Source organism: Carlito syrichta, unplaced genomic scaffold (assembly GCF_000164805.1).
Source record: "Carlito syrichta isolate Samal-C Ts95f unplaced genomic scaffold, Tarsius_syrichta-2.0.1 Scaffold303317, whole genome shotgun sequence".
NCBI classification, from domain to species: domain Eukaryota; kingdom Metazoa; phylum Chordata; class Mammalia; order Primates; family Tarsiidae; genus Carlito; species Carlito syrichta.
This window is the reverse complement of record NW_007247413.1, coordinates 233,507-252,204: the sequence shown is the minus strand read 5'-3', so window position 1 is coordinate 252,204 and position 18,698 is coordinate 233,507. Positions and strand designations below refer to the sequence as shown.

The following is an 18,698-nucleotide window of genomic DNA, read 5'->3' as shown; positions in this document are numbered from 1 at the left end:
TAACTTTATCCTTCACAAAACTATCAGATATCTTACGCCCAACCACAGCGCCCAAGAAGGATAGCATATGAAGTAAAGGAAAATTCAATGATGGCAAAACAGGGCCGTGGGAAGATGAAACCGCCACAGTTACAAAGCTCACTTGAAGTCAGCAGTTCTCCAAAGTAACTGACACATCTCCTGTGCAGGGAAACTGGTGTGTGAAGCAACAGCACCAGATGTGGTTGCTGGTGGCCAGAGCTTCCCTGGATTGAGTTTGGCACCAAGGAGAAGCAGCAAATGGGAGTTTGAAAACAGCTCTGAGAAAGATGTAAGAAAGACATGCCATATCTGCTGGGAGCAGGCTGTCTGTGAGACAAAATGGAGGTAGCGCATGCATTACTGGGAGCAGCCATGCAGCAGACAATCCCAATTGATGTAGACATGAGAAGCTAGAATAATTCACTCACACAAAAGTTTCTACCATTAAGTGAATACCTACTAGCCTAGACTGTGGCATTGGCTTCTCTCCTGTGTAAATTTCACGCAGGTAACTAAGAAGAGGAATTCACTGTACTCAAAGATGAATAATAATTTTTAAGTCACATATAAAAATACTACAAAAAAGAGTAACGAACCAGGAAGAATAGAACACCCCAAAATAAGTTTGCCATATATTGCTACAAATTTTTAAAAGGTTAAAATAAACGCCAGGCTCTGTGGCTCAGCCTGTAATCCTAGCACTTTGGCAGGCCAAGACGAGTGGATTGCCTGAGTCCGCAGGTTCGAGACCAGCCCAGGAAACTTGGTGAGACCTCATCTCTACAATAAATCAAAAATTAGCCGGGCAAGGTGGCACATGACTGTAGTTCTGGCTACTTGGAAGGCTGAGGTGGAAGGATCGCTGGAGCCCAGCAGGTCAACACTGGGGTGGCCATAAGTGCCACTGCACTCCAGTCTGGGCTACAGAGTGAGACTCCAACTCCCCCCTCCCCCAAAAAAAAAGACTCTGTAAAACAATAATCAAAGACTGACATTTATGAAAAAGATAACAGGAGATGAACAAGAAATTCCAACAGTCAGCATATAATAGAAAAATAAAATAAAATCATCACTAATAAAAAAGGAAGGTCATATTGAAAGCAACACAAGAAGAAATATTCTGAGAATACATAGAAGCATAAAGGATAAGGATGAGAAAAAGTACAATAAAAATGAACAAAGTTAAAAAATAACAGCACATTGACATGGAAGGTAAAGGAGTTCACATTAATGTTATCAAGAAAAGAATTAACATATCATGTGTCAAAACCTGGGAAGTGCAGCTAAAACTGTGTTCAGAAGAAAATTAAGATTATCAAATTTTTACATCAACATAAAAAGACAATAAAAATAAATTAGCTACAAATCCAAATTGTTTGCAAATGAAAACTATTAGGCTGATGCGTAAGTTCGTAGCGTGTGTTTGACACTGGCAACACTGCAGTGTTGGGAGTTTGTCATTTTTCATTTGGAGTGACAGTGTTGTGCTTGTGAATACGCATTGCATTTTGCAGATTTGAAGAGAGTTAGTGCAATTTGTGAGCTAAAGAAGATGGAGTGTCAAGTGGGGAAAAGACGAACACCTCCGACATATTCTTCTGAGTTTAACAGAGGAGTAAATGTGGTGAGGTGGATCAAAACATTTATGCCATGTACAAGGAGATTGCCATCAGGGAAAGCATGGCAAGAAAATGGTTTTGTCATTTCAAAGAGGGCCACTTTGGTCTGAGTGATTCTCCACATTCAGGAAGACCACTGCACTTTGATGAAGACCATTTAAGCACTTTAATTCACGATGAGCCATGTCAGTCCTCCTGAGAATTAGTCAACCATCATGCAGCATTCACCTTCCATGGGCAAGTGAAAATTACTACACATTTATGCACCAACCCAATAAAATAAATCCAAGGAAATAATGATAGCATCAATAAACATAAAAACAAAAATTAATGATTTAAAAAACCAAAAACTGGCCATGTAAAAGCTAGTAGGGCACAGCCAAAAGTGAGTAATTAATAAGAGATATAGGCAGTGACAGATTAATTATAAATGATTAATTGGCTGTTAAAAGACAAAAAAAAATGATAATGGGAAAAAACAAACATTTCAAGAAAATTTAAACCATTACAAGAGATGACTCTGAGCCAGGCTCAGTGGCTCAGCCTGTAATCCCGTGCTTTGGGAGACTGAGGTGAGTGGATTCCTGAGTCAGTGGGTTCAAGACCCGCCTGGGCATCTTGGCGAGACCTCATCTCTACAATATATCAAAAAATTAGCCGAGCGTGGTAGCACGTGCCTGTAGTTCCAGCTACTTGGAAGGCTAAGGCTGAAGGATGGCCTGAGCCTAGCAAGTCTAGGTTGCGGTGGCCAGGAGCAGCCACTGCACTCCAGTCTGGGTGATAGAGTGAGACTCCAAATCAAAAAAAGAAAAAAAGAAGAAAAAAAGGTTGGGCTCAGTGGCTCAGCCTGTAATCCCAGTGCTTTGGGAAGCCGAGGTGAGTGGATTGCCTGAGCCCACGGGTTCGAGACCCGTCTTGGCAACTTAGTGAGACCTCATCTCTACAATAAATCAAAAATTAGCCGGGCATGGTAGCGCGCGCCTGTAGTTCCAGCTACTCGAAAGGCTGAGATGGAAGGATCGCCAGAGCCCAGCAGGTCGAGGCTGCGGTGGCCGGGAGTGGCCACTGCACTCCAGTCTGGGCAACAGAGTGAGACTCCAACTCAAAAAAAAAAAAGAGAGAGAGAGAGAGAGCAATAACGTTAAAATTATAGGTGAATTAGATGATTTTTAAGAAAATATAAATGACAAAACTGACCTCCAAAAAAGAAAAATCCTAAACTGATCTTATTCGTTTTTTATTGCTTCATGACAAATGACCCCAAACTTAGGGACTCAAAGCAACCCAGAATTATCTCACAATCTCTGAGTCAGAAGATCAGCATGTTTTCGCAGAGTTCCCTGCTAAGGACCTCTAAAGGTGGAAATCAGATGGTCAGCCAACTCTGTCCTCACCTGGAGGCTCCCAGGGAAAGACTGACCTGCAGCTTTCCTTGGGTTGTCCCCAGGATCCTTCTCTTTGTGATTATGGGTCTGAGTTCTCCACTTCTTGCTCGTGGTCATTTGGAGATCACATCCAGTGCCCAGTGGCCACACTTAGGTCCTTGCCATGGGACCCTCCAGGACTTTCTCACAACATGACAACTTCTTCAAGGCTAGCAGTAGAATTTCTCTCACATTTCAAACTCCTCAAAGCTCTTCCTTCGGGAAGGGCCCAGTCCCTAAGTCTCACCTGTTAGATCAAATCTACCCAGGATAATTTCCCTGGTGATGAACTCAAAAGCACCTAAATTAGGACCATTATTATATCGGTGAAAACTCTTCATCTTCTTCATATACTGCCACATGATCACAAGGTTGAGATTCATCATATTTACAGCCCTTTCTGCACTCAAAGTGAGGAGATTATACAGGGCAAATACACTCTACAGTGGGAATTATGGGGGCCATCTCAAAAAATAGAAACAGTTAAAGAAAATATTAATTCACTTTCCTAAACATTCTTTGTGAAAAAAATGTCGAAAGTCAAATAACAATCTGGAAAAAATGATTTGCAGCTAATACCCTTTATATATATAGATCCTCTACAAATTGTTAAGATTAAACAGTTTTTTGTTGTTGTTGTTGTTTGTTTGTTTGTTTGTTTTTGAGGTGGAGTCTCACTCTGTCACCCAGACTGGAGTGCAGTGGACGTTCCCGGCCACCACAGCCTTGACCTGCTGGGCTCCGGGGATCCTTCCGCCTCAGCCTTCTAAGTAACTGTAACTACAGGCACGCGCTACCACGCCCGGCTAATTTTTTTTTTTTTTTTTTTTTTTTTTTTATTTTTTATTGTAGAGATGAGGTCTCACCAAGTTGCCCAGGCAGGTCTTGGATCCGCAGGCTCAGGCAATCCACTCACCTCAACCTCCCAAAGCGCTGGATTACCGGCTGAGCCACTGAGACTGGCTTACACAGTTTTTTAAGAAGGCAAAATATTGGAACAGACAAGTCACAGAAAAGGAAATACAAATAACTCTTAACCACTGAAAGTTATTCATGATCAATTAGGATAAGAAAAATACAATTTAAATTTATGATGATCAGTTTTCACCTATTAGATTGTCAACAATCAAGAGCTTTGATAACAACATGTTAACAAGGGTTTAGAGAAACAAATATTCTAAAATATGGTCCGTTATAGTGGTTAAAAATGGTACAACCTATGTGAGGAACAGTTAGAAAATATCCTTCAAAATTTGAAATGTGCATGTGCATTGTCCCAACAATTTCTTCTATCCCATAACCCAAAGATAAATTCAAACATGTGTGAAATGACACATACACAGCACATTAACTCAGTACTATTTTTACTGGTGAAAAAAATTGAAAAACTTAAATATCTATCACTAGGGGATTGATTAAATTAATTATTACCTATGTATGCTATTAAATATGGTATGGCCTTTATAAAGGATGCAGCAATTGTACTTTTACTAATATGGAATAATATTCACACATATTGGCAAGTGAAAAAAGGAAATATGGGCAAGAATTAAAATGCTGATAAGACAAATAACTTAATAATTGTTACATAAAACATGTAATACAGTATATATGAAAGTATTTATTAAATTAAATTACAATATACAGTTTCACAAGTATAACATAAAAAGAGAACTCAAAATGTCCTCATGTATTCAGCAGATATTTCTTGAAAATTTATTATGTGAAAATTGTATTGTTATTGGAAATATTATTGCTGTCAACAGAAATGACAAGGTCTTGACCTCATGGAATTCAGTTTGAGGAAAGACATCATACATAAATAAGTGAAAAAATGAACAAGATCATTTCGGACTTTGGTAAATGCTAAAAGAAATAAACCAGCCAATATCACAAAGCAGAAATCCCAAAATACAAAAAGAGTTATATGGGATTGATGTAGTTTCCTTAATATTTGCATCTCTATGCCAAGGTAAAAGAAGGTAGAATGGGCTACACTGTTTCTTGGCCCCATTTTTACCAATACCAAACTTGATGCACAGAGGTGGTCTCTGTTGGCCCCTGTAGGCCCCTGACTTTAAGATCCTGTCAACAGAAAGGCTTTAGATTGGATGGCGAGAAAGGCCTTTTCAACACATCCTGGTGTGCATTGCTGTGTTAATATATATTTACACGAATCCCATGATTATTGAGGTGCAAGCTCTAGATCTAAGCTCATAAAAAGAATTTAGCACACTAGGAAGCCCTTGAGCAAACAGAATCGGCAATTCACCCCATGGTGTTCTCTCCAATGCCCCGTTTCCTTTTTTTTTTGAGTTGGAGTCTCACTCTGTCGCCCAGACTGGAGTGCAGTGGCCGCTCCCGGCCACCGCAGCCTCCACCTACTGGGCTCCGCGATCCTTCCACCTCAGGCTTCCAAGCAGCTGGAACTATAGACGCACGCTACCACACCCGGCTAATTTTTGATTTATTGTAGAGATGAGGTCTCGCCAAGTTGCCCAGGCACGAATGCCCCGTTTTCAAGGATCTGGACCCGAGGTGGCTTCCTTTCCTCACTGCCTACACTCCAGCCTTGAGGGTCTCTCATTCAGGCCGTCAGGAAAGTACTGTTGGCAACAAAGTTTCCATGTACCATTCACCCCACAGATTTGTAGGACAAACCACAAAATAACAGCATACACTCCCAAGGAAAAAAGGTTGTTTCCTGGGCTTCTGTCCCCAAGCAGGTCCCTCCAACCTCAACCCCAGGTTTGCTAACTTCCAGCTCTTGCTTCCCAGACAAGCCACTGGCAAAGAACATACAATTTTAATTAAATGAGCATTTTCCACTCTGTCCATGGTTGTTTGAAAGCACAAAACCTTCTAGAGTGTTTCGTTCATATGCTTAAAACAATTCATTTGCCTCCCTGGAAGGATACAACTCAGTACTCTCTCCCTCCAGCCATTGCTACATATACTATCATGACAATGCGTTGTACAAATGGTTTTGTTAGAAATAAATTCAACCTTATAAAATGTGCTCATTAGAAATCCTTTTTATGCCAAGGATGATTCTCAAATATTTTATATACCTCCTCATTTCTTTTATGAGACAGCTATATTAGAGACCACTTTTTCCTTCAGAGTATAGTTGCATTTTGTATCTAAAATGTGACAGAAGCCTTTTTATGGCACGCTGTATCCCTCCAGATACACAAGAAAATATCCAGAGTTGTGCCTATGAGGTTATTATCCCTACAATATTTAGCCTAGGTGACATAAAAATATCCATTTTAATTCAACATGCCCAGAATTGATCTTCCAAAGAAAATATTCAAATGACTCGAAACTCATTCAGAAACTCAAAGATAAACAGAAACAGCTGCTAAATGTCTCACAAGCCAGTCTGAAATTCATTTCAATTACCCAACAAAAGCCACCTCAGGTGTAACAGAGCATTTTCAAGTTAAATTGTATGTCTATTAGACATGAGCCTAGGGGCAAGCATGAATTTCTTCCAGTTGTTACTTCCTTTATGTCTGATGGCATTTTCCTAATTCCCTGTTTAATTTTATCTTAGCTTTTATAGATAGCTGTAAAGTGAGCAAGATATAACAATTGGCATGGTATTCAGTACCTGTGTTAAAGCCAATCTGACTTCCTATTGGAGTCTTTTGTTAATATGGAGATTTTTTTCCCAAAACTTTTGTATTTTTCTTGTTGTCATCTTTCCCCAACAAGAAAAATGAAATGTAGTCTAAGCACTCTAATGCTTCCAATGTGTAAATCTATATAAAGCAGTTTAGCTCACTCTTCAGTTCAAGAGGTATTTGTGTAGAAACTGACAGAAAGCTCCCCCACACAATTCTCAAGCCCTTCACCCAAAACAGAGTGACAGCATTATTGTCAGTCTCCATCACTTTAGAGGTATAAGAATTTAATTTTTATGTTCTGCATCAAAATCAGCAACCTATAACACATAAGGCAAACATAGTGTTTCCTCTCTCGCCGCTGAGGGCAGCAGCTGAGAACACACACAGTCCCTATTTCCCACAACATGCACATTCAGACTAGTGTGTTATAGGGTGTCCTGACTTCTCCCATGGGGGTCAACACAAACACCTGATATAGCCCCCAAAATAAAGATTGGCCACAAGGTAGACTACATCATAGCCACTAAGTAGACTACTCTTTGGGCGCCTGTTATATGCCTCCAAAGGATGCTGTGTGTATTACTCAACCTGGTCCCTACAACCACCTCATGAAGTAGATGATTGTATTACAGAAGATGACAAGGGTGGTAACCTGCCCAGTTTGAGCCTGGTTTGCCATCCCACAGCATCAAAGCAGATCAACTTCTCCTCAAGATAAAAAATAATTTGCAAATTCTACCATGAACCATTAAGAGTGTTCACCTTTTTTATTTTGGTGAAAGTTCTTCATATGGAATAGTGCTTTAAAAAGTAATCAAGAGGCCGGGCTCGGTGGTTCAGCCTGTAATCCCAGCACTTTGGGATGCCAAGGTGAATCGATTGCCTGAGCCCGTGGGTTCAAGACCCACCCGGGCAACTTGGCAAGACCTTGTCTCTACAATAAATCAAAAATTAGCCAGGCGTGGTAGTGCACGCCTGTAATTCTGCCTGCTTGGAAGACTGTGGTGGAAGGATCGCCAGAGCCCAGCAGGTTGAGGCTGCGGTGGCTGGGAGTATGCCACTGCACTTCAGTCTGGACGACAGAGTGAAACTCCAACTCAAAATAAAAAGTAATCAAGAGATAAGTGAAATTTAAAAATGAATTTCTCTCTGCTTTTCCAAAGTATTGGTTGCAATGAGATTCAATGAAGTGGTTTGATTGAGCTGCTTGTTTCAAAGTGCATGCTTGGCCCTCCTAGACACCTACACCTTCACTTTCCAAGAAAAGCAGTTTTTTTTAATTTCGATTCTTTGGCTTGGAAGAAGACAGAAACCCAACTCATTCTAACTCAGGAGAAAGGAGGAATTGGAGAGGACACCCCTGTAGACAAACTGAAAAGTCAGAGAAATAAGTGAGCCTCCTGGAGACCCCAGGGCCTACAGTATGAATCTTTCTCTGAATCTCCCCTTTTTCCATCTGGGTCAGTTTCATTCCCTCCCACCAACTCCCCTTCCACCCCTACCGTATGGCCACTGAAAGCAATTAGGCTCTCTCTTCCTGCTTCACCACCAGAGGTAGTTCTAACACAATGCCATCCAGGGAAGGACTTTCTTTCCCCGGCCTGAGTCCTGTTCCTGCCCCTGCCCAGGAAGGTAGTGTGATTGACAGCCCAACTGAGGGTAGAGAATTCTGTGCTTGGATATTTCCCTAAAAGAAGGAATTTGTTGTTCCACTACAGAAAGCCAACTTTTAAAAAAAAGTCTTAAAAACTTTTATTTATTTTTAGCAGATGGTGAATCCAGAAAAATGTAAGCAATAGACTCAAAATCTGGAGGCATATGGAAATATGGTAAAAGCAGACACTTTGTGTTGAATATTCCTTCCAAGCTGTAGAATAATTAGCTAAAGGAGACGATGGGTTATGTTCTTATTTATAATATTTTATCTAGACACACACACAAGATGGTCAAATTCATTTTTTTCCTCCCCAAGACAATGTTCTGAATAAACTTTCATCAATGTATCTGTTTGTCAGTTCCATTCTCCACCCCAATCACTGGTTTTAAGACTGTCTAAAGTCACCAGGTCTCAAGAGCAGTTATCCTGTGAATAGTAAATCCTCTAAGCCCTGTTGACACCATCCAGAACCCCAGAAACTCATTAAATGCAGGATCATTTGGATGTGACTTTTTAAATACTGATATAACAGAGCATCTTTTACTTTGAAAAAAATCCTAAACAGGTAGCTCCAAGAAATTCTAGATTTTTCTCCTGAAACTAAAAGCCACCATATTCTTTTTAAAGACGGCAAGGATGTATTTTCTAATTTCTGCTTGTATTATATTCTGAACAACAAATAGAAAGGGAGAGTCAGGACAGGTCAAAATGAGCTATTCTTCTTTATTCCTATATCAAAGAATAACTTCAAAACTCAGGTTTCTAAGAATAAAAGAGAGCAGTGGTATGTAGGGTGTGCATTCCCATAGACATCCTTTTTAAAGTAAGCCAGGCCCGGATGTGTTGTTTTTATTACATTTAGCCCAGAAAAGTAGCTTAATGATAGACATGGGTCTTTTCTTTATCGACACTCCAAAGTTTTTCAGGTTAACAATATTTTAATTTCTAGATAGATGATAAAGTGTTTGACCATCTTGTCTTGAGAAAATTTTAACCTACCCATACAATTAGAAATTTATTTTCCTAGCCGGGCTCGGTGGCTCAGCCTGTAATTCTGCGCTTTGGGAGGCTGAGGTGAATGGATTGCCTGAGCCCACGGGTTCGATTGGCGAGACCTCATCTCTACAATAAATCAAAAATTAGCTGGGTGTGGTAGCGCGCACCTATAGTTCCAGCTACTTGGAAAGCTGAGGCAGAAGGATCGCCAGAGCCCAGCAGGTCAAGGCTGTGGTGGCCAGGAGCGGCCACTGCTCTCCAGTCTGGGTGACAGAGTGAGACTCCTACTCAAAAAAAAAAAAAAGAAATTTATTTTCCAGTTCCAGAAATTTTATTATTTATCTAAGCACAGTGTGCTGTATTTTTAACATCAAGCATTTCTTTATTTCATAATAAACCATTTGTGAAATGAAAATGAGCTCAACATAGCTTATTTCCTTTAAACTTGCATTTGAATGTACTAGAGATCACAGCTGTTATTTTTAATGGCAGCTACAGAATGGGTTATCATTAAGTAACGCAATTATCTGGAATTAATGTTACTTTTTATTAATAAATCAATTAATAAATTCATTCATTCAACCAGTGCAATAAATCAGTAATTCACTCATTCATCAAGTACAACCTTGTGTCAGGCACTGCTCTAGGTTCTAAGGATACATCACCCAATGAACGACACAAAGATTCTTGCCTTTGTTGTGGAGATAGGTGGCCAAACAATAAGCATTATAAATTCATGCAGATCTGCTGAGTCAGAAGGTGGTAAGTGGCTAAGTGTGGTGGCTCACACCAGTAATCTTAGCACTTTTGGAGGCTGAGGTTGAAGGATTGTTCGAGACCAGCCAGAATAACATAGTGAGACCCTGTCTCTACAAAAAAACTAAAAAAAAAAAAAAAAAAATTAGCCAGGCATGGTGGCACACACATATAGTCCCAGCTAACTTGGGAGGCTGAGGCAAGAGAAGGTTGAGCTGTGATAAGCTGTGATCATGCCACTGCATGAGCCCAAGGAGGCAGAGGCCGTGGTAAGCTGTGACCATGCCACTGCACTCCAGCCTGAGCAACGAAACCTCAACTCGGAGCAACAACAAAAAAAGGTGGTAAATGCCATGAGAAGAGAGGCAGGGATGAGCACTGAGAGTGGAGGCTGAGAGGGTGTTTGGGGTATGGATTTGAGCTAACACTTGAAGGAATAGAGGACTTAGTCACATGAGATCTGAAGAAGAGAATTCCACAGAGGAAGCAGCCATTACAAATGTCCTAAGTGGGAGTCTTATGACAGGGACAAAAGAGAAGCAAATAGCTCGAATGGAAGGAGGGAGAAGGAGGAGTAGAGCAGAGGCGACAAGAGAGGTAGGCAGTTGTGAAACGCAACACTGCAATGAACACTTTTTCAAGAACTTAGATCACAATTTCCATGAAGCAAATCCTGCTCCACCTTATACCTGGTAATAGTGTTCCCTTATTATCCCTCTGACAATCATTTTCTTACTGAAACTAATTTCAGATTTCATGTGACCAGTTTAATTGCATGATTCCGTTCAGTTTAACATTCTGTGTGTCTAAATTCCAGGTGGTAGCTGATGTTGAAAAGTAATTAAAAAATAAGACAAACATTTCATTATTCAGTCAATTTGAACTGCGTTAGGATCTTTTAGAAATGTCTTGTGTTCATTCATGGGTGAAATAACATTTCTTTAAAATATTTATGTTGTCAAAAGAAGACACGTTACTCATCAAAGTAAAGCGTTTCTCTGGGAATTAATACTTAAGTATCACGTGCCATAGTGTTTTTTAAGATAATCATCACAGCATGCTACCAGAAGATGTCTTTTAAAAATATAAACCATACAAGAGGGACCCAAAAAAAACCCCAGAATTATCTTTTGGGAGAGCAGATCCCTTGTAGTACAGGCTTCCCCCGCTAGGTAAGTGTTTAAGAAACCCATCAGCATCTCTGTTCCAGCTAGCATTGTTGTGAGAGGCTGCATTCAGCTTTAGTGAATTTTTTTGTTGTTGTTTTTGGAGATTCTTTCAACACACTTGCCCATTTCATTATGGGTGATTTATGAGCACACCTGCCCACACCAGGTTAAGCTGTCAGCAGTTTTTGACCAAAAATGTCATATCCCCCATGCCCCACCCTCTCCATTCACCCAGTCTTGCCCTAAGCAACTTTGTTTTGTTTCCTGAATGAAAAAAGTCCTCAAAAGGAAATGTTTTGCTGATGTGGAAGAGGTGAAACAAATAATGGCAGAAGCACTACACGGGCACCAAAATTGACGAGTTCAAAAACTTTTGAGCAGTGGAAAAAGTGCCCTAATCGGTGTATTGCATCAAATGGAGAGTACTTTGAAAGTAACTGAAATTTAAGCATGTAAGAATAAATATGCTATTTTTTATAAATAAATTCTGAGTTTTTTTAAGTCCCCTTTATATTTCTCAGGACAAATACAGAATTTGGCACATGCCACAGCATGTGAACCATGCTAATGAACCATGTTCCCACAATGTTGACCTAAATACATCTCACAACTGTACCAGGATGTGGATGCTTCCATTGAAATAGGAATCGTTGTTGGAAGACTGAAAAAAAAAAGTGATGATGATATCCGTTGGATAGAAACAAAAGCAACTCTCAGATTAGAGATCATCGAACTCTCCGTTGGATAGAAACAAAAGCAACTCTCAGATTAGGGATCATCGAAGCTGTGTGCTCTGCTCAAAGCACAGTGGCCCTGAGGCTGTGTGAGCAACACTAAACTGGAAAGGCTCTGGAGACCTCCATGTACCTAGGAGCATAAGTGTAATTGAAAGAAGAAGGGGCTATACCCAACATTCCACAAAGATCCACTCAGTGTCAGTTATGCACTAAGCCCTTCACAAGTAGCTGGATATATAATAATGAATGAAATAGTCATGGAATTTACAGTCCAGTCAGTAGAGGCCAACACTAAGCAAATCACACAGGAGTGCACAAGTAAATCACTTAATTACAGCTATAAATGCTGTCTCCATGGGAAAGAAAGCTCCGCATGCTCAAAACTTTGAATCAGTCGCATGTTGTAGCTCTGGCCTGGTGAACAGTGCTTGGCAGATAGCAAGCACTTCCTGCATATTTGTTGACTCAGGTAGTAAATTATGGAAAAGAGGACAGGAATCAATGAGAGCACAAGCATGGAGTTCTAACCAAGCCGAGTGGCACAGTTGTGACAGGATGATATTGGATTCATTAGAAGGAGCTAGGGAGAATTCCTTCCATCTTGATTGCCTGGAATACTTTCAATAGAATTGATATCAGCTCTTCCCTGTACATCTTGTAAAATTCAACTGAGAAACCGTCTGGTCCAGGGCTTTTTTTGGAAGGGAGTTTTCTTTTTCCTTAGTCAATATCTTGGATAGTTAGTGGTCTTTTAGGGTTTCAATTTCTTCCTGTTTCAATCTTGGGAGATTATGTGATGCCAGGAGTTTCTCCAGTTCCTCTAGATTTTCCAGCTTACTCACATACGCATGTTTATAGTAATCTCTGATAATCTTTTATATTTCTTCAGGATCAGTTGTAACATCACCTTTTTATATTTAATTGTGCTTGTCCAAATTTTCTTTTTCTTTTCTTTTTGTTAATCTGGTCAAGGATCTGTCAATCTTATTTATCCTTTCAAAGAGCAAGTTTTTTATCTTGTTGATCCTCTGCATAATTTATTTGGTCATATTTCATTTAGCTGTGAATTTATTTTGATGATTTTCATTGTTCTACTGATTCTGGGATTAGATTGCTTTTACCTTTTCAGTTCCCTTAGGTGTGACATTAGGCTATCTACTTGAGATCTCTCTATTTTCTTGATATGCATGCAATGTTATAAATTTCCCTCTCAGCATTGTTTTCAACCTTTATTGGTTTAAAGTCAGCTTTGCCTGATATAAGAATAGCTACTTGTGGCTGGGCTCGGTGGCTCAGCCTATAATCCCAGCACTTTGGGAGGCTGAGGTAAGTGGATTGCCTGAGCCCATGGGTTCAAGACCAGTCCAGGCAACTTGGCGAGACCTCGTCTCTACAATAAATCAAAAATTAGCCAGGCATGGTAGCATGCCCTTGTAGTTTCAGTTACATGGAAGACTGAGGTGGAAAGATCACTGGAACCCAGTGGGTTGATGCTGGGGTGCTAGTAAATGGCCGCTGCACTCCAATCTGGGCAACTCAAAAAAACAAAACAAAACAGAAAAGAAGAATAGTTACTTCTGCTCCTTTTTGTTTTCCATTTTCCTGGAAGATTTTTCTCCATCCCTTTTTACCTTGATCCTTTGTGTGTCATTTGCAGTGAGAGGATTTTCTTGAAGGCAGCAGAATGATGGAGCATGCTTCTTTATTCAATTTGCCACTCTATTCCTTTTGAGTGGTTTGTTCAGTTTACTCACTTTTAATTACTGATATGAGGGGGTATATTCTTTCATATTGCTATTAAGAGGCTGCTTTGTGTTTTAGACTGGTAGTAAATTCTTTGCTTGTCTACTTTTTTGCAGTAGGTGAAACTGTTCTTCTGTTTCTGTGCTTAGAACTTTTTAAAGCATCTCCAGAAGAGCTGGTTTGGAGGTAGTATATTCTTTTAGGGACTAGTCTGGAGAGGCTTTTACTTCTCCTTCATTAATGAAATTAGCTTGGTGAGGTAGGAAATTATTGGCTGAAATTGTTTTTCTTTAAGAATGTTAAAGATGGGACCTCTATCCCTTCTGGCTTGTAGGGAGTCTGCTGATAAGTCTGCTGCAATTCTGATGGGTCTTCCCCAAGTGAGTGGTGTGTCCCTTCTCTCTACCTTCCTTTAGAATTTTTGTTATGTCATTCTTACCTCGGTGAGTCAGATTTATGTGCCTTTGGGATGGTCTTCTCATGTACTACTTCACAGGATTTCTCTAAAATTCTTGCATCTGCATGGCCACCTCTTTAGAGAAATAGGGAACGTTTTCTTGGATGACATCTTGGAAGGCTTGTTCCAACGTGTACTCAGTTTCCTATTCTCTCTTAAGGATGCCAATCAACCATAAATTTGGTCTCTTTACATAATCCCAGACCTCTTGTAGGCTTTGCCTGTTCTTCCTAACCCTTTTCTCCTTGTTTTGTCAGACTTGTTTCTTTCAGTAGTTCAATCCTCAGGCTCTGAAATTCTTTCCTCTGCCTGGTAAATTCTGCTATTAAGGTTTGCTATTGTGCTTTGAAATTCCAGGAAAGAATTACTCATTTCAAGAAGTTCAATTTTGTTCTTAGAATGGTCAGGTCAGCTTTCACTTTCTCCAGTGTTTTCATGGCTTAGATGATTTGAGTGTCCACTGTCTCATGGATCTTGTTGCATATCTTCACCATCCATAGTCTGAATTCTATGCCTGTTGTCAGGGACAGGTCGTTCTGAATGAGTTTCATTTTGGAAGATCTGGGAAGCCCTTTCTTACATGTCAACTCATTAAAGCTTTGGGGATTGCCAGGTTTTTCACTGATTCTTCCTCATCTGTGAAGGCAAACTCTTCTCTTTTTATTTTTTGTTTTGCTATGGTTTGCTAAATAAAGTTGCCACTATTGGAGCGGCAGTTTGTATTGTATTTTTTACCTGTCCTTCCTCTTCTGGTCTGCCTGTGGGAGGAGTAGCGGTGGCAGAAAGAGTGGTGAACTGGGGGTTTTCCCAGTGCAGTCTGGTGGGGCGAGACAAGTCCTTTTCTCCAGTCCAGAAGCTTTCCCCTTCCTCCAGTTCAGATGCCAGGGGCCCTGGCTGTCTGGGGGCTCCAGCAACCCCCTCCCCAGCCCAGGAGCCTTGTCAGCAGGTTTGACAGGTAGTCAGGAGGGGACTCATGGTTCTGCTCTGGCACAGGTGCTCTTGTGGGCGTGGTCTTTTCCCACCTAGGCAGGACTGCCCCTCTCACCCAGATGTAGAAGGGAAGCAGCTGTCTTGTTGGTGGAGAGTTAGTGTTTCTCCCTCAGTTTAAAGGTGGGTTGGGCTACTAACTACGCACTGAATAGAGGCACCTACCTCCTAGCTCCCACTCTGCTTTGTGGGAGTGGCTGTGGCAGTGATGGTGGCCCCTGAGGGCAAGCTGCATCTGCAGCATTATTCTGGGGCCACAGTGGATGCTGGTGCCAGAAAAATGTCCTCGAAGTGGGCATGTTGCCCTTTCGGGAAGCTGGAGAGGGAGGGACAGGAGAGCACCCACTCAGTGTAGACCACCCTTGCAGAGTGTTACCCACTGAGTCTCTCCATAGGAGGAGGGTTCGGTGGACATTTCACTGGGGCTTTCTGGAAACTAGGGTTCCCTGGGCTCCATGTGGACCCTGCCAGTGCCTCTGATTCAGGGCAGCCGTCTGTACCTGGCCCTTGCAGGAGGAGTAGGGGAAGAAGACCTGGATTGTCTCTCCCTTGGCTGGGACTGCAGAGGCTCGTGTGAGGTGTGGTGAAAAAAGTTACTGCTTTCACTCATCTTTTCCTTCTCCAAGAGTCGACATGTTGTCTATGGAAGTAAGATTTTACTGAATTAGTATTTTGGTTCAATGCTTTTATGAATTTAAGTTTTTTAAAATGTCGTTTTCTTTCTTGGTCAGCCATTCATAACAAACAAAAATAATTGATTTGGAAAATTTTAGAAACTTTAAGGTGTCTTACGACTTCTAATAATTCTTTTTTGTGTGAAATTCACTGTTGCCTAATTCACTTCCCCCCCTCCCCTTCAGGTTTGGATGTGTGGAGGAGAAATGTTTGATGTTCCATGTTCTAGAGTCGGCCATATATACAGAAAGTACGTCCCTTACAAAGTTCCGTCTGGGACCAGCCTGGCAAGAGTGAGTAACTGGGGATCAGAACAGTCTAGGCTTGGTGTGGTTTTCTGTGGGTGGAGGAACCAGCCTCACACATGGAACAGTCTAAGGCACAGACTGACAGAAACTGCTCAGTGTGTAGAGAGCTCCTGTGTTTCTCAGAGTTTTATTCCCTTTGCTTAAGGAGGTTTTTAACTATTATGCTAATTCTTGTCATTAATTGTTTCAAAGCATTTTCACATGGTTTATATTTAGCCTTCACCAGGATTTTGAAGTCGGTATTCGTATCCTTATTTTGTAGATGTGAAAGGGAGGGGATTGTCCAAGCTCACATGTGTGATGAGTAGCAGAGTAGGTATATGGAATGGGCGGCTAGTTTTTTCCCCCTCTTATGGAGTGTAACAGAACATGTAGCTAAGTCAAATGGAGAGAGGTATAGATGTGAGAGATGGAGAGATGGGGGAAGAGAGATGCCCAAGCTCTGCCTTCTTCTTGATTGTAACCAGGGCCAGCTCTACCTAAAGTTTTGCCCCATTCTCAAAGTTCCAAAATTGGCTGAGTCTAAGATTTTTTTTCAGATAATTTTTTGAATAAAATTTCCTCAGAGACCCAATGCAAAGATGCTTTTCTCTTCTGCCTTTTAGGATGCTGTCATATATGTTTGGGAGGACTTAATCACAGTACCTTCTCCAGAAAATCCTGATAATTTCTGTATTTTCCATGTAACTTTCTCCATGAATGGGTCCGTTTTCTTCACCACAATATAAACCTGCTACTGCTCAGAGACCAAATGTAGAAAAGGGGTATTTTACCACACCTCTGCATAATGATCCCCTAGAAATCTAATCTTAAATTATTTATTTCAGTTATTTTACCAGCAAAGCTATACTATATAACTATCTAAAGCCAATAAGCTCACCTAACAAGTTTTTGCAAAAAAAAAAATTACAGTAAAATAATCTATCAGGATACATTAGAGTATCAGCCCCACAAGGACAAGAGCCTTTGGTCTGTGCTCTTTGCTGCTACACTCACAGCACTTAGAACAGGGCTTGGTGGGGTCTTGGATATTTGTTGAAAGAATTAATTAATCCGGAAATCTAAAAAGATAGAATGCTATGGGTTTAAGTTATTATTAAAACTTAAGCATTAGCCAGGCGTGGTGTCTCACGCCTATAATCCCAGCACTTTGGAAGGCTGAAGTGAGAGGACTGCCTGAGCTCATGGGTTCGAGACCAGCCTGGGCAACTTTGAGAGAACTCACCTCTACAATAAATCAAAAAATTAGCCAGGCGCAGTGGCTCGTGCCTATAGTTCCAGCTACTTGGAAGGCTGAGACAGAAGGATCGCGGGAGCCCAGCAGGTCGAGGCTGAGGTAGCTGTGAGCGTGCCACTACCCTCCAGCCTAGGCAATAGAGTGAGACTCCAACTCAAAAAAAAAAAAACTTAAACATTTTCACAAAGTTTAATAAAATTTTCATTTATAGTGAGTCTTTTGAGGGGAAAGATTGTTCTTTCTTATTCTCTTTCTGAGATTATTTGTCAACAGTGCCCACTTTTATAGTCACATTTGCCACAGAGGTTAGGGTTTAGAGTTAATGACATTATGCTACATACACCTTGAAGGGGAATACAAGTTGAGGATCCCTTATCCAAAATGCTTGGGTCCAGAAGCATTTCAGACTTCATATTTCTTTCGGGCTTTGGAATATTTGTATATACATAATGGGATATCTTGGGGATGAGACCCAAGTCTAAACACAAAATTCACTGATATTTCATATACACGTTATACATGTGGCCTTAAGGTAATTGTGTGCAATATTTTTAATATTTTTGTGCATGAAACAAAGTTGGTGTGGCAATTCTCACTTGTGGCAACATGTCAGTGCTCAGAAATCTCTGGATTTTGAAGCATTTTAGATTTTGTATTTTCAGACGAGGGATGCTCAGCCTGTAGTCATACTTTTCCTTCTACTCCCCTCCCCCAAATGAATAAGGTGTTATTTTCAGACTCCTCTAAGTTACTGCAGAGATACACTATTTGAAGAAAAGAATCTGACTACAAAGTTATAAAGTGATTAAAGAGCTATATCTTGGGTAAGGAAATGTGGTTTATTTAATCTTTAGACTTAATATACATGAGTTAGAAACCAACAAGAATTCACAGAAAGGTAAATGAGTGAACAATTTCTTGCATAAATCAGTCACATGAATATCATATATCTTAGCAGTTTAAAATCCCTAAAGTTTAGGGTGTTCTGCCACTTCTCCACTTTCGTTTATCCATTGGCTTTCCAGCTTGCACCCCAAAATGAGTCATTCATTTGCCAGACAGATGGTGGGTGTGCTTGGCTTGTAAGGACAACGTGATACTGATCCAAAAGGGTTCATTTTCAAAACATAAACTCTTCATATATTTTCAGGAAATGGATTGAGTACTTTTTTCAAGGACTGTCAAATATAGGGAAATTGGGGCTGATACATAAAACTTCTAGGAAAAAGTGATTATCCAGTCAAATGAACACGTCCATAATTCTGGATTTTAATCTTTTC

At 40.5% G+C, this 18,698-nt stretch overlaps 1 protein-coding gene across 1 annotated transcript in view; it reads left to right on the top strand.

The window, feature by feature from the left end:
• Positions 1-18,698, top strand: part of GALNTL6 (polypeptide N-acetylgalactosaminyltransferase like 6) — a 217,525-nt gene that overhangs the window by 112,722 nt on the left and 86,105 nt on the right. Inside the window, exon 4 of the mRNA XM_008058390.2 lies at positions 16,059-16,166. Coding sequence (XP_008056581.1) covers positions 16,059-16,166 — 108 coding nt within the window. The remainder of the gene's footprint in view (positions 1-16,058; positions 16,167-18,698) is intronic.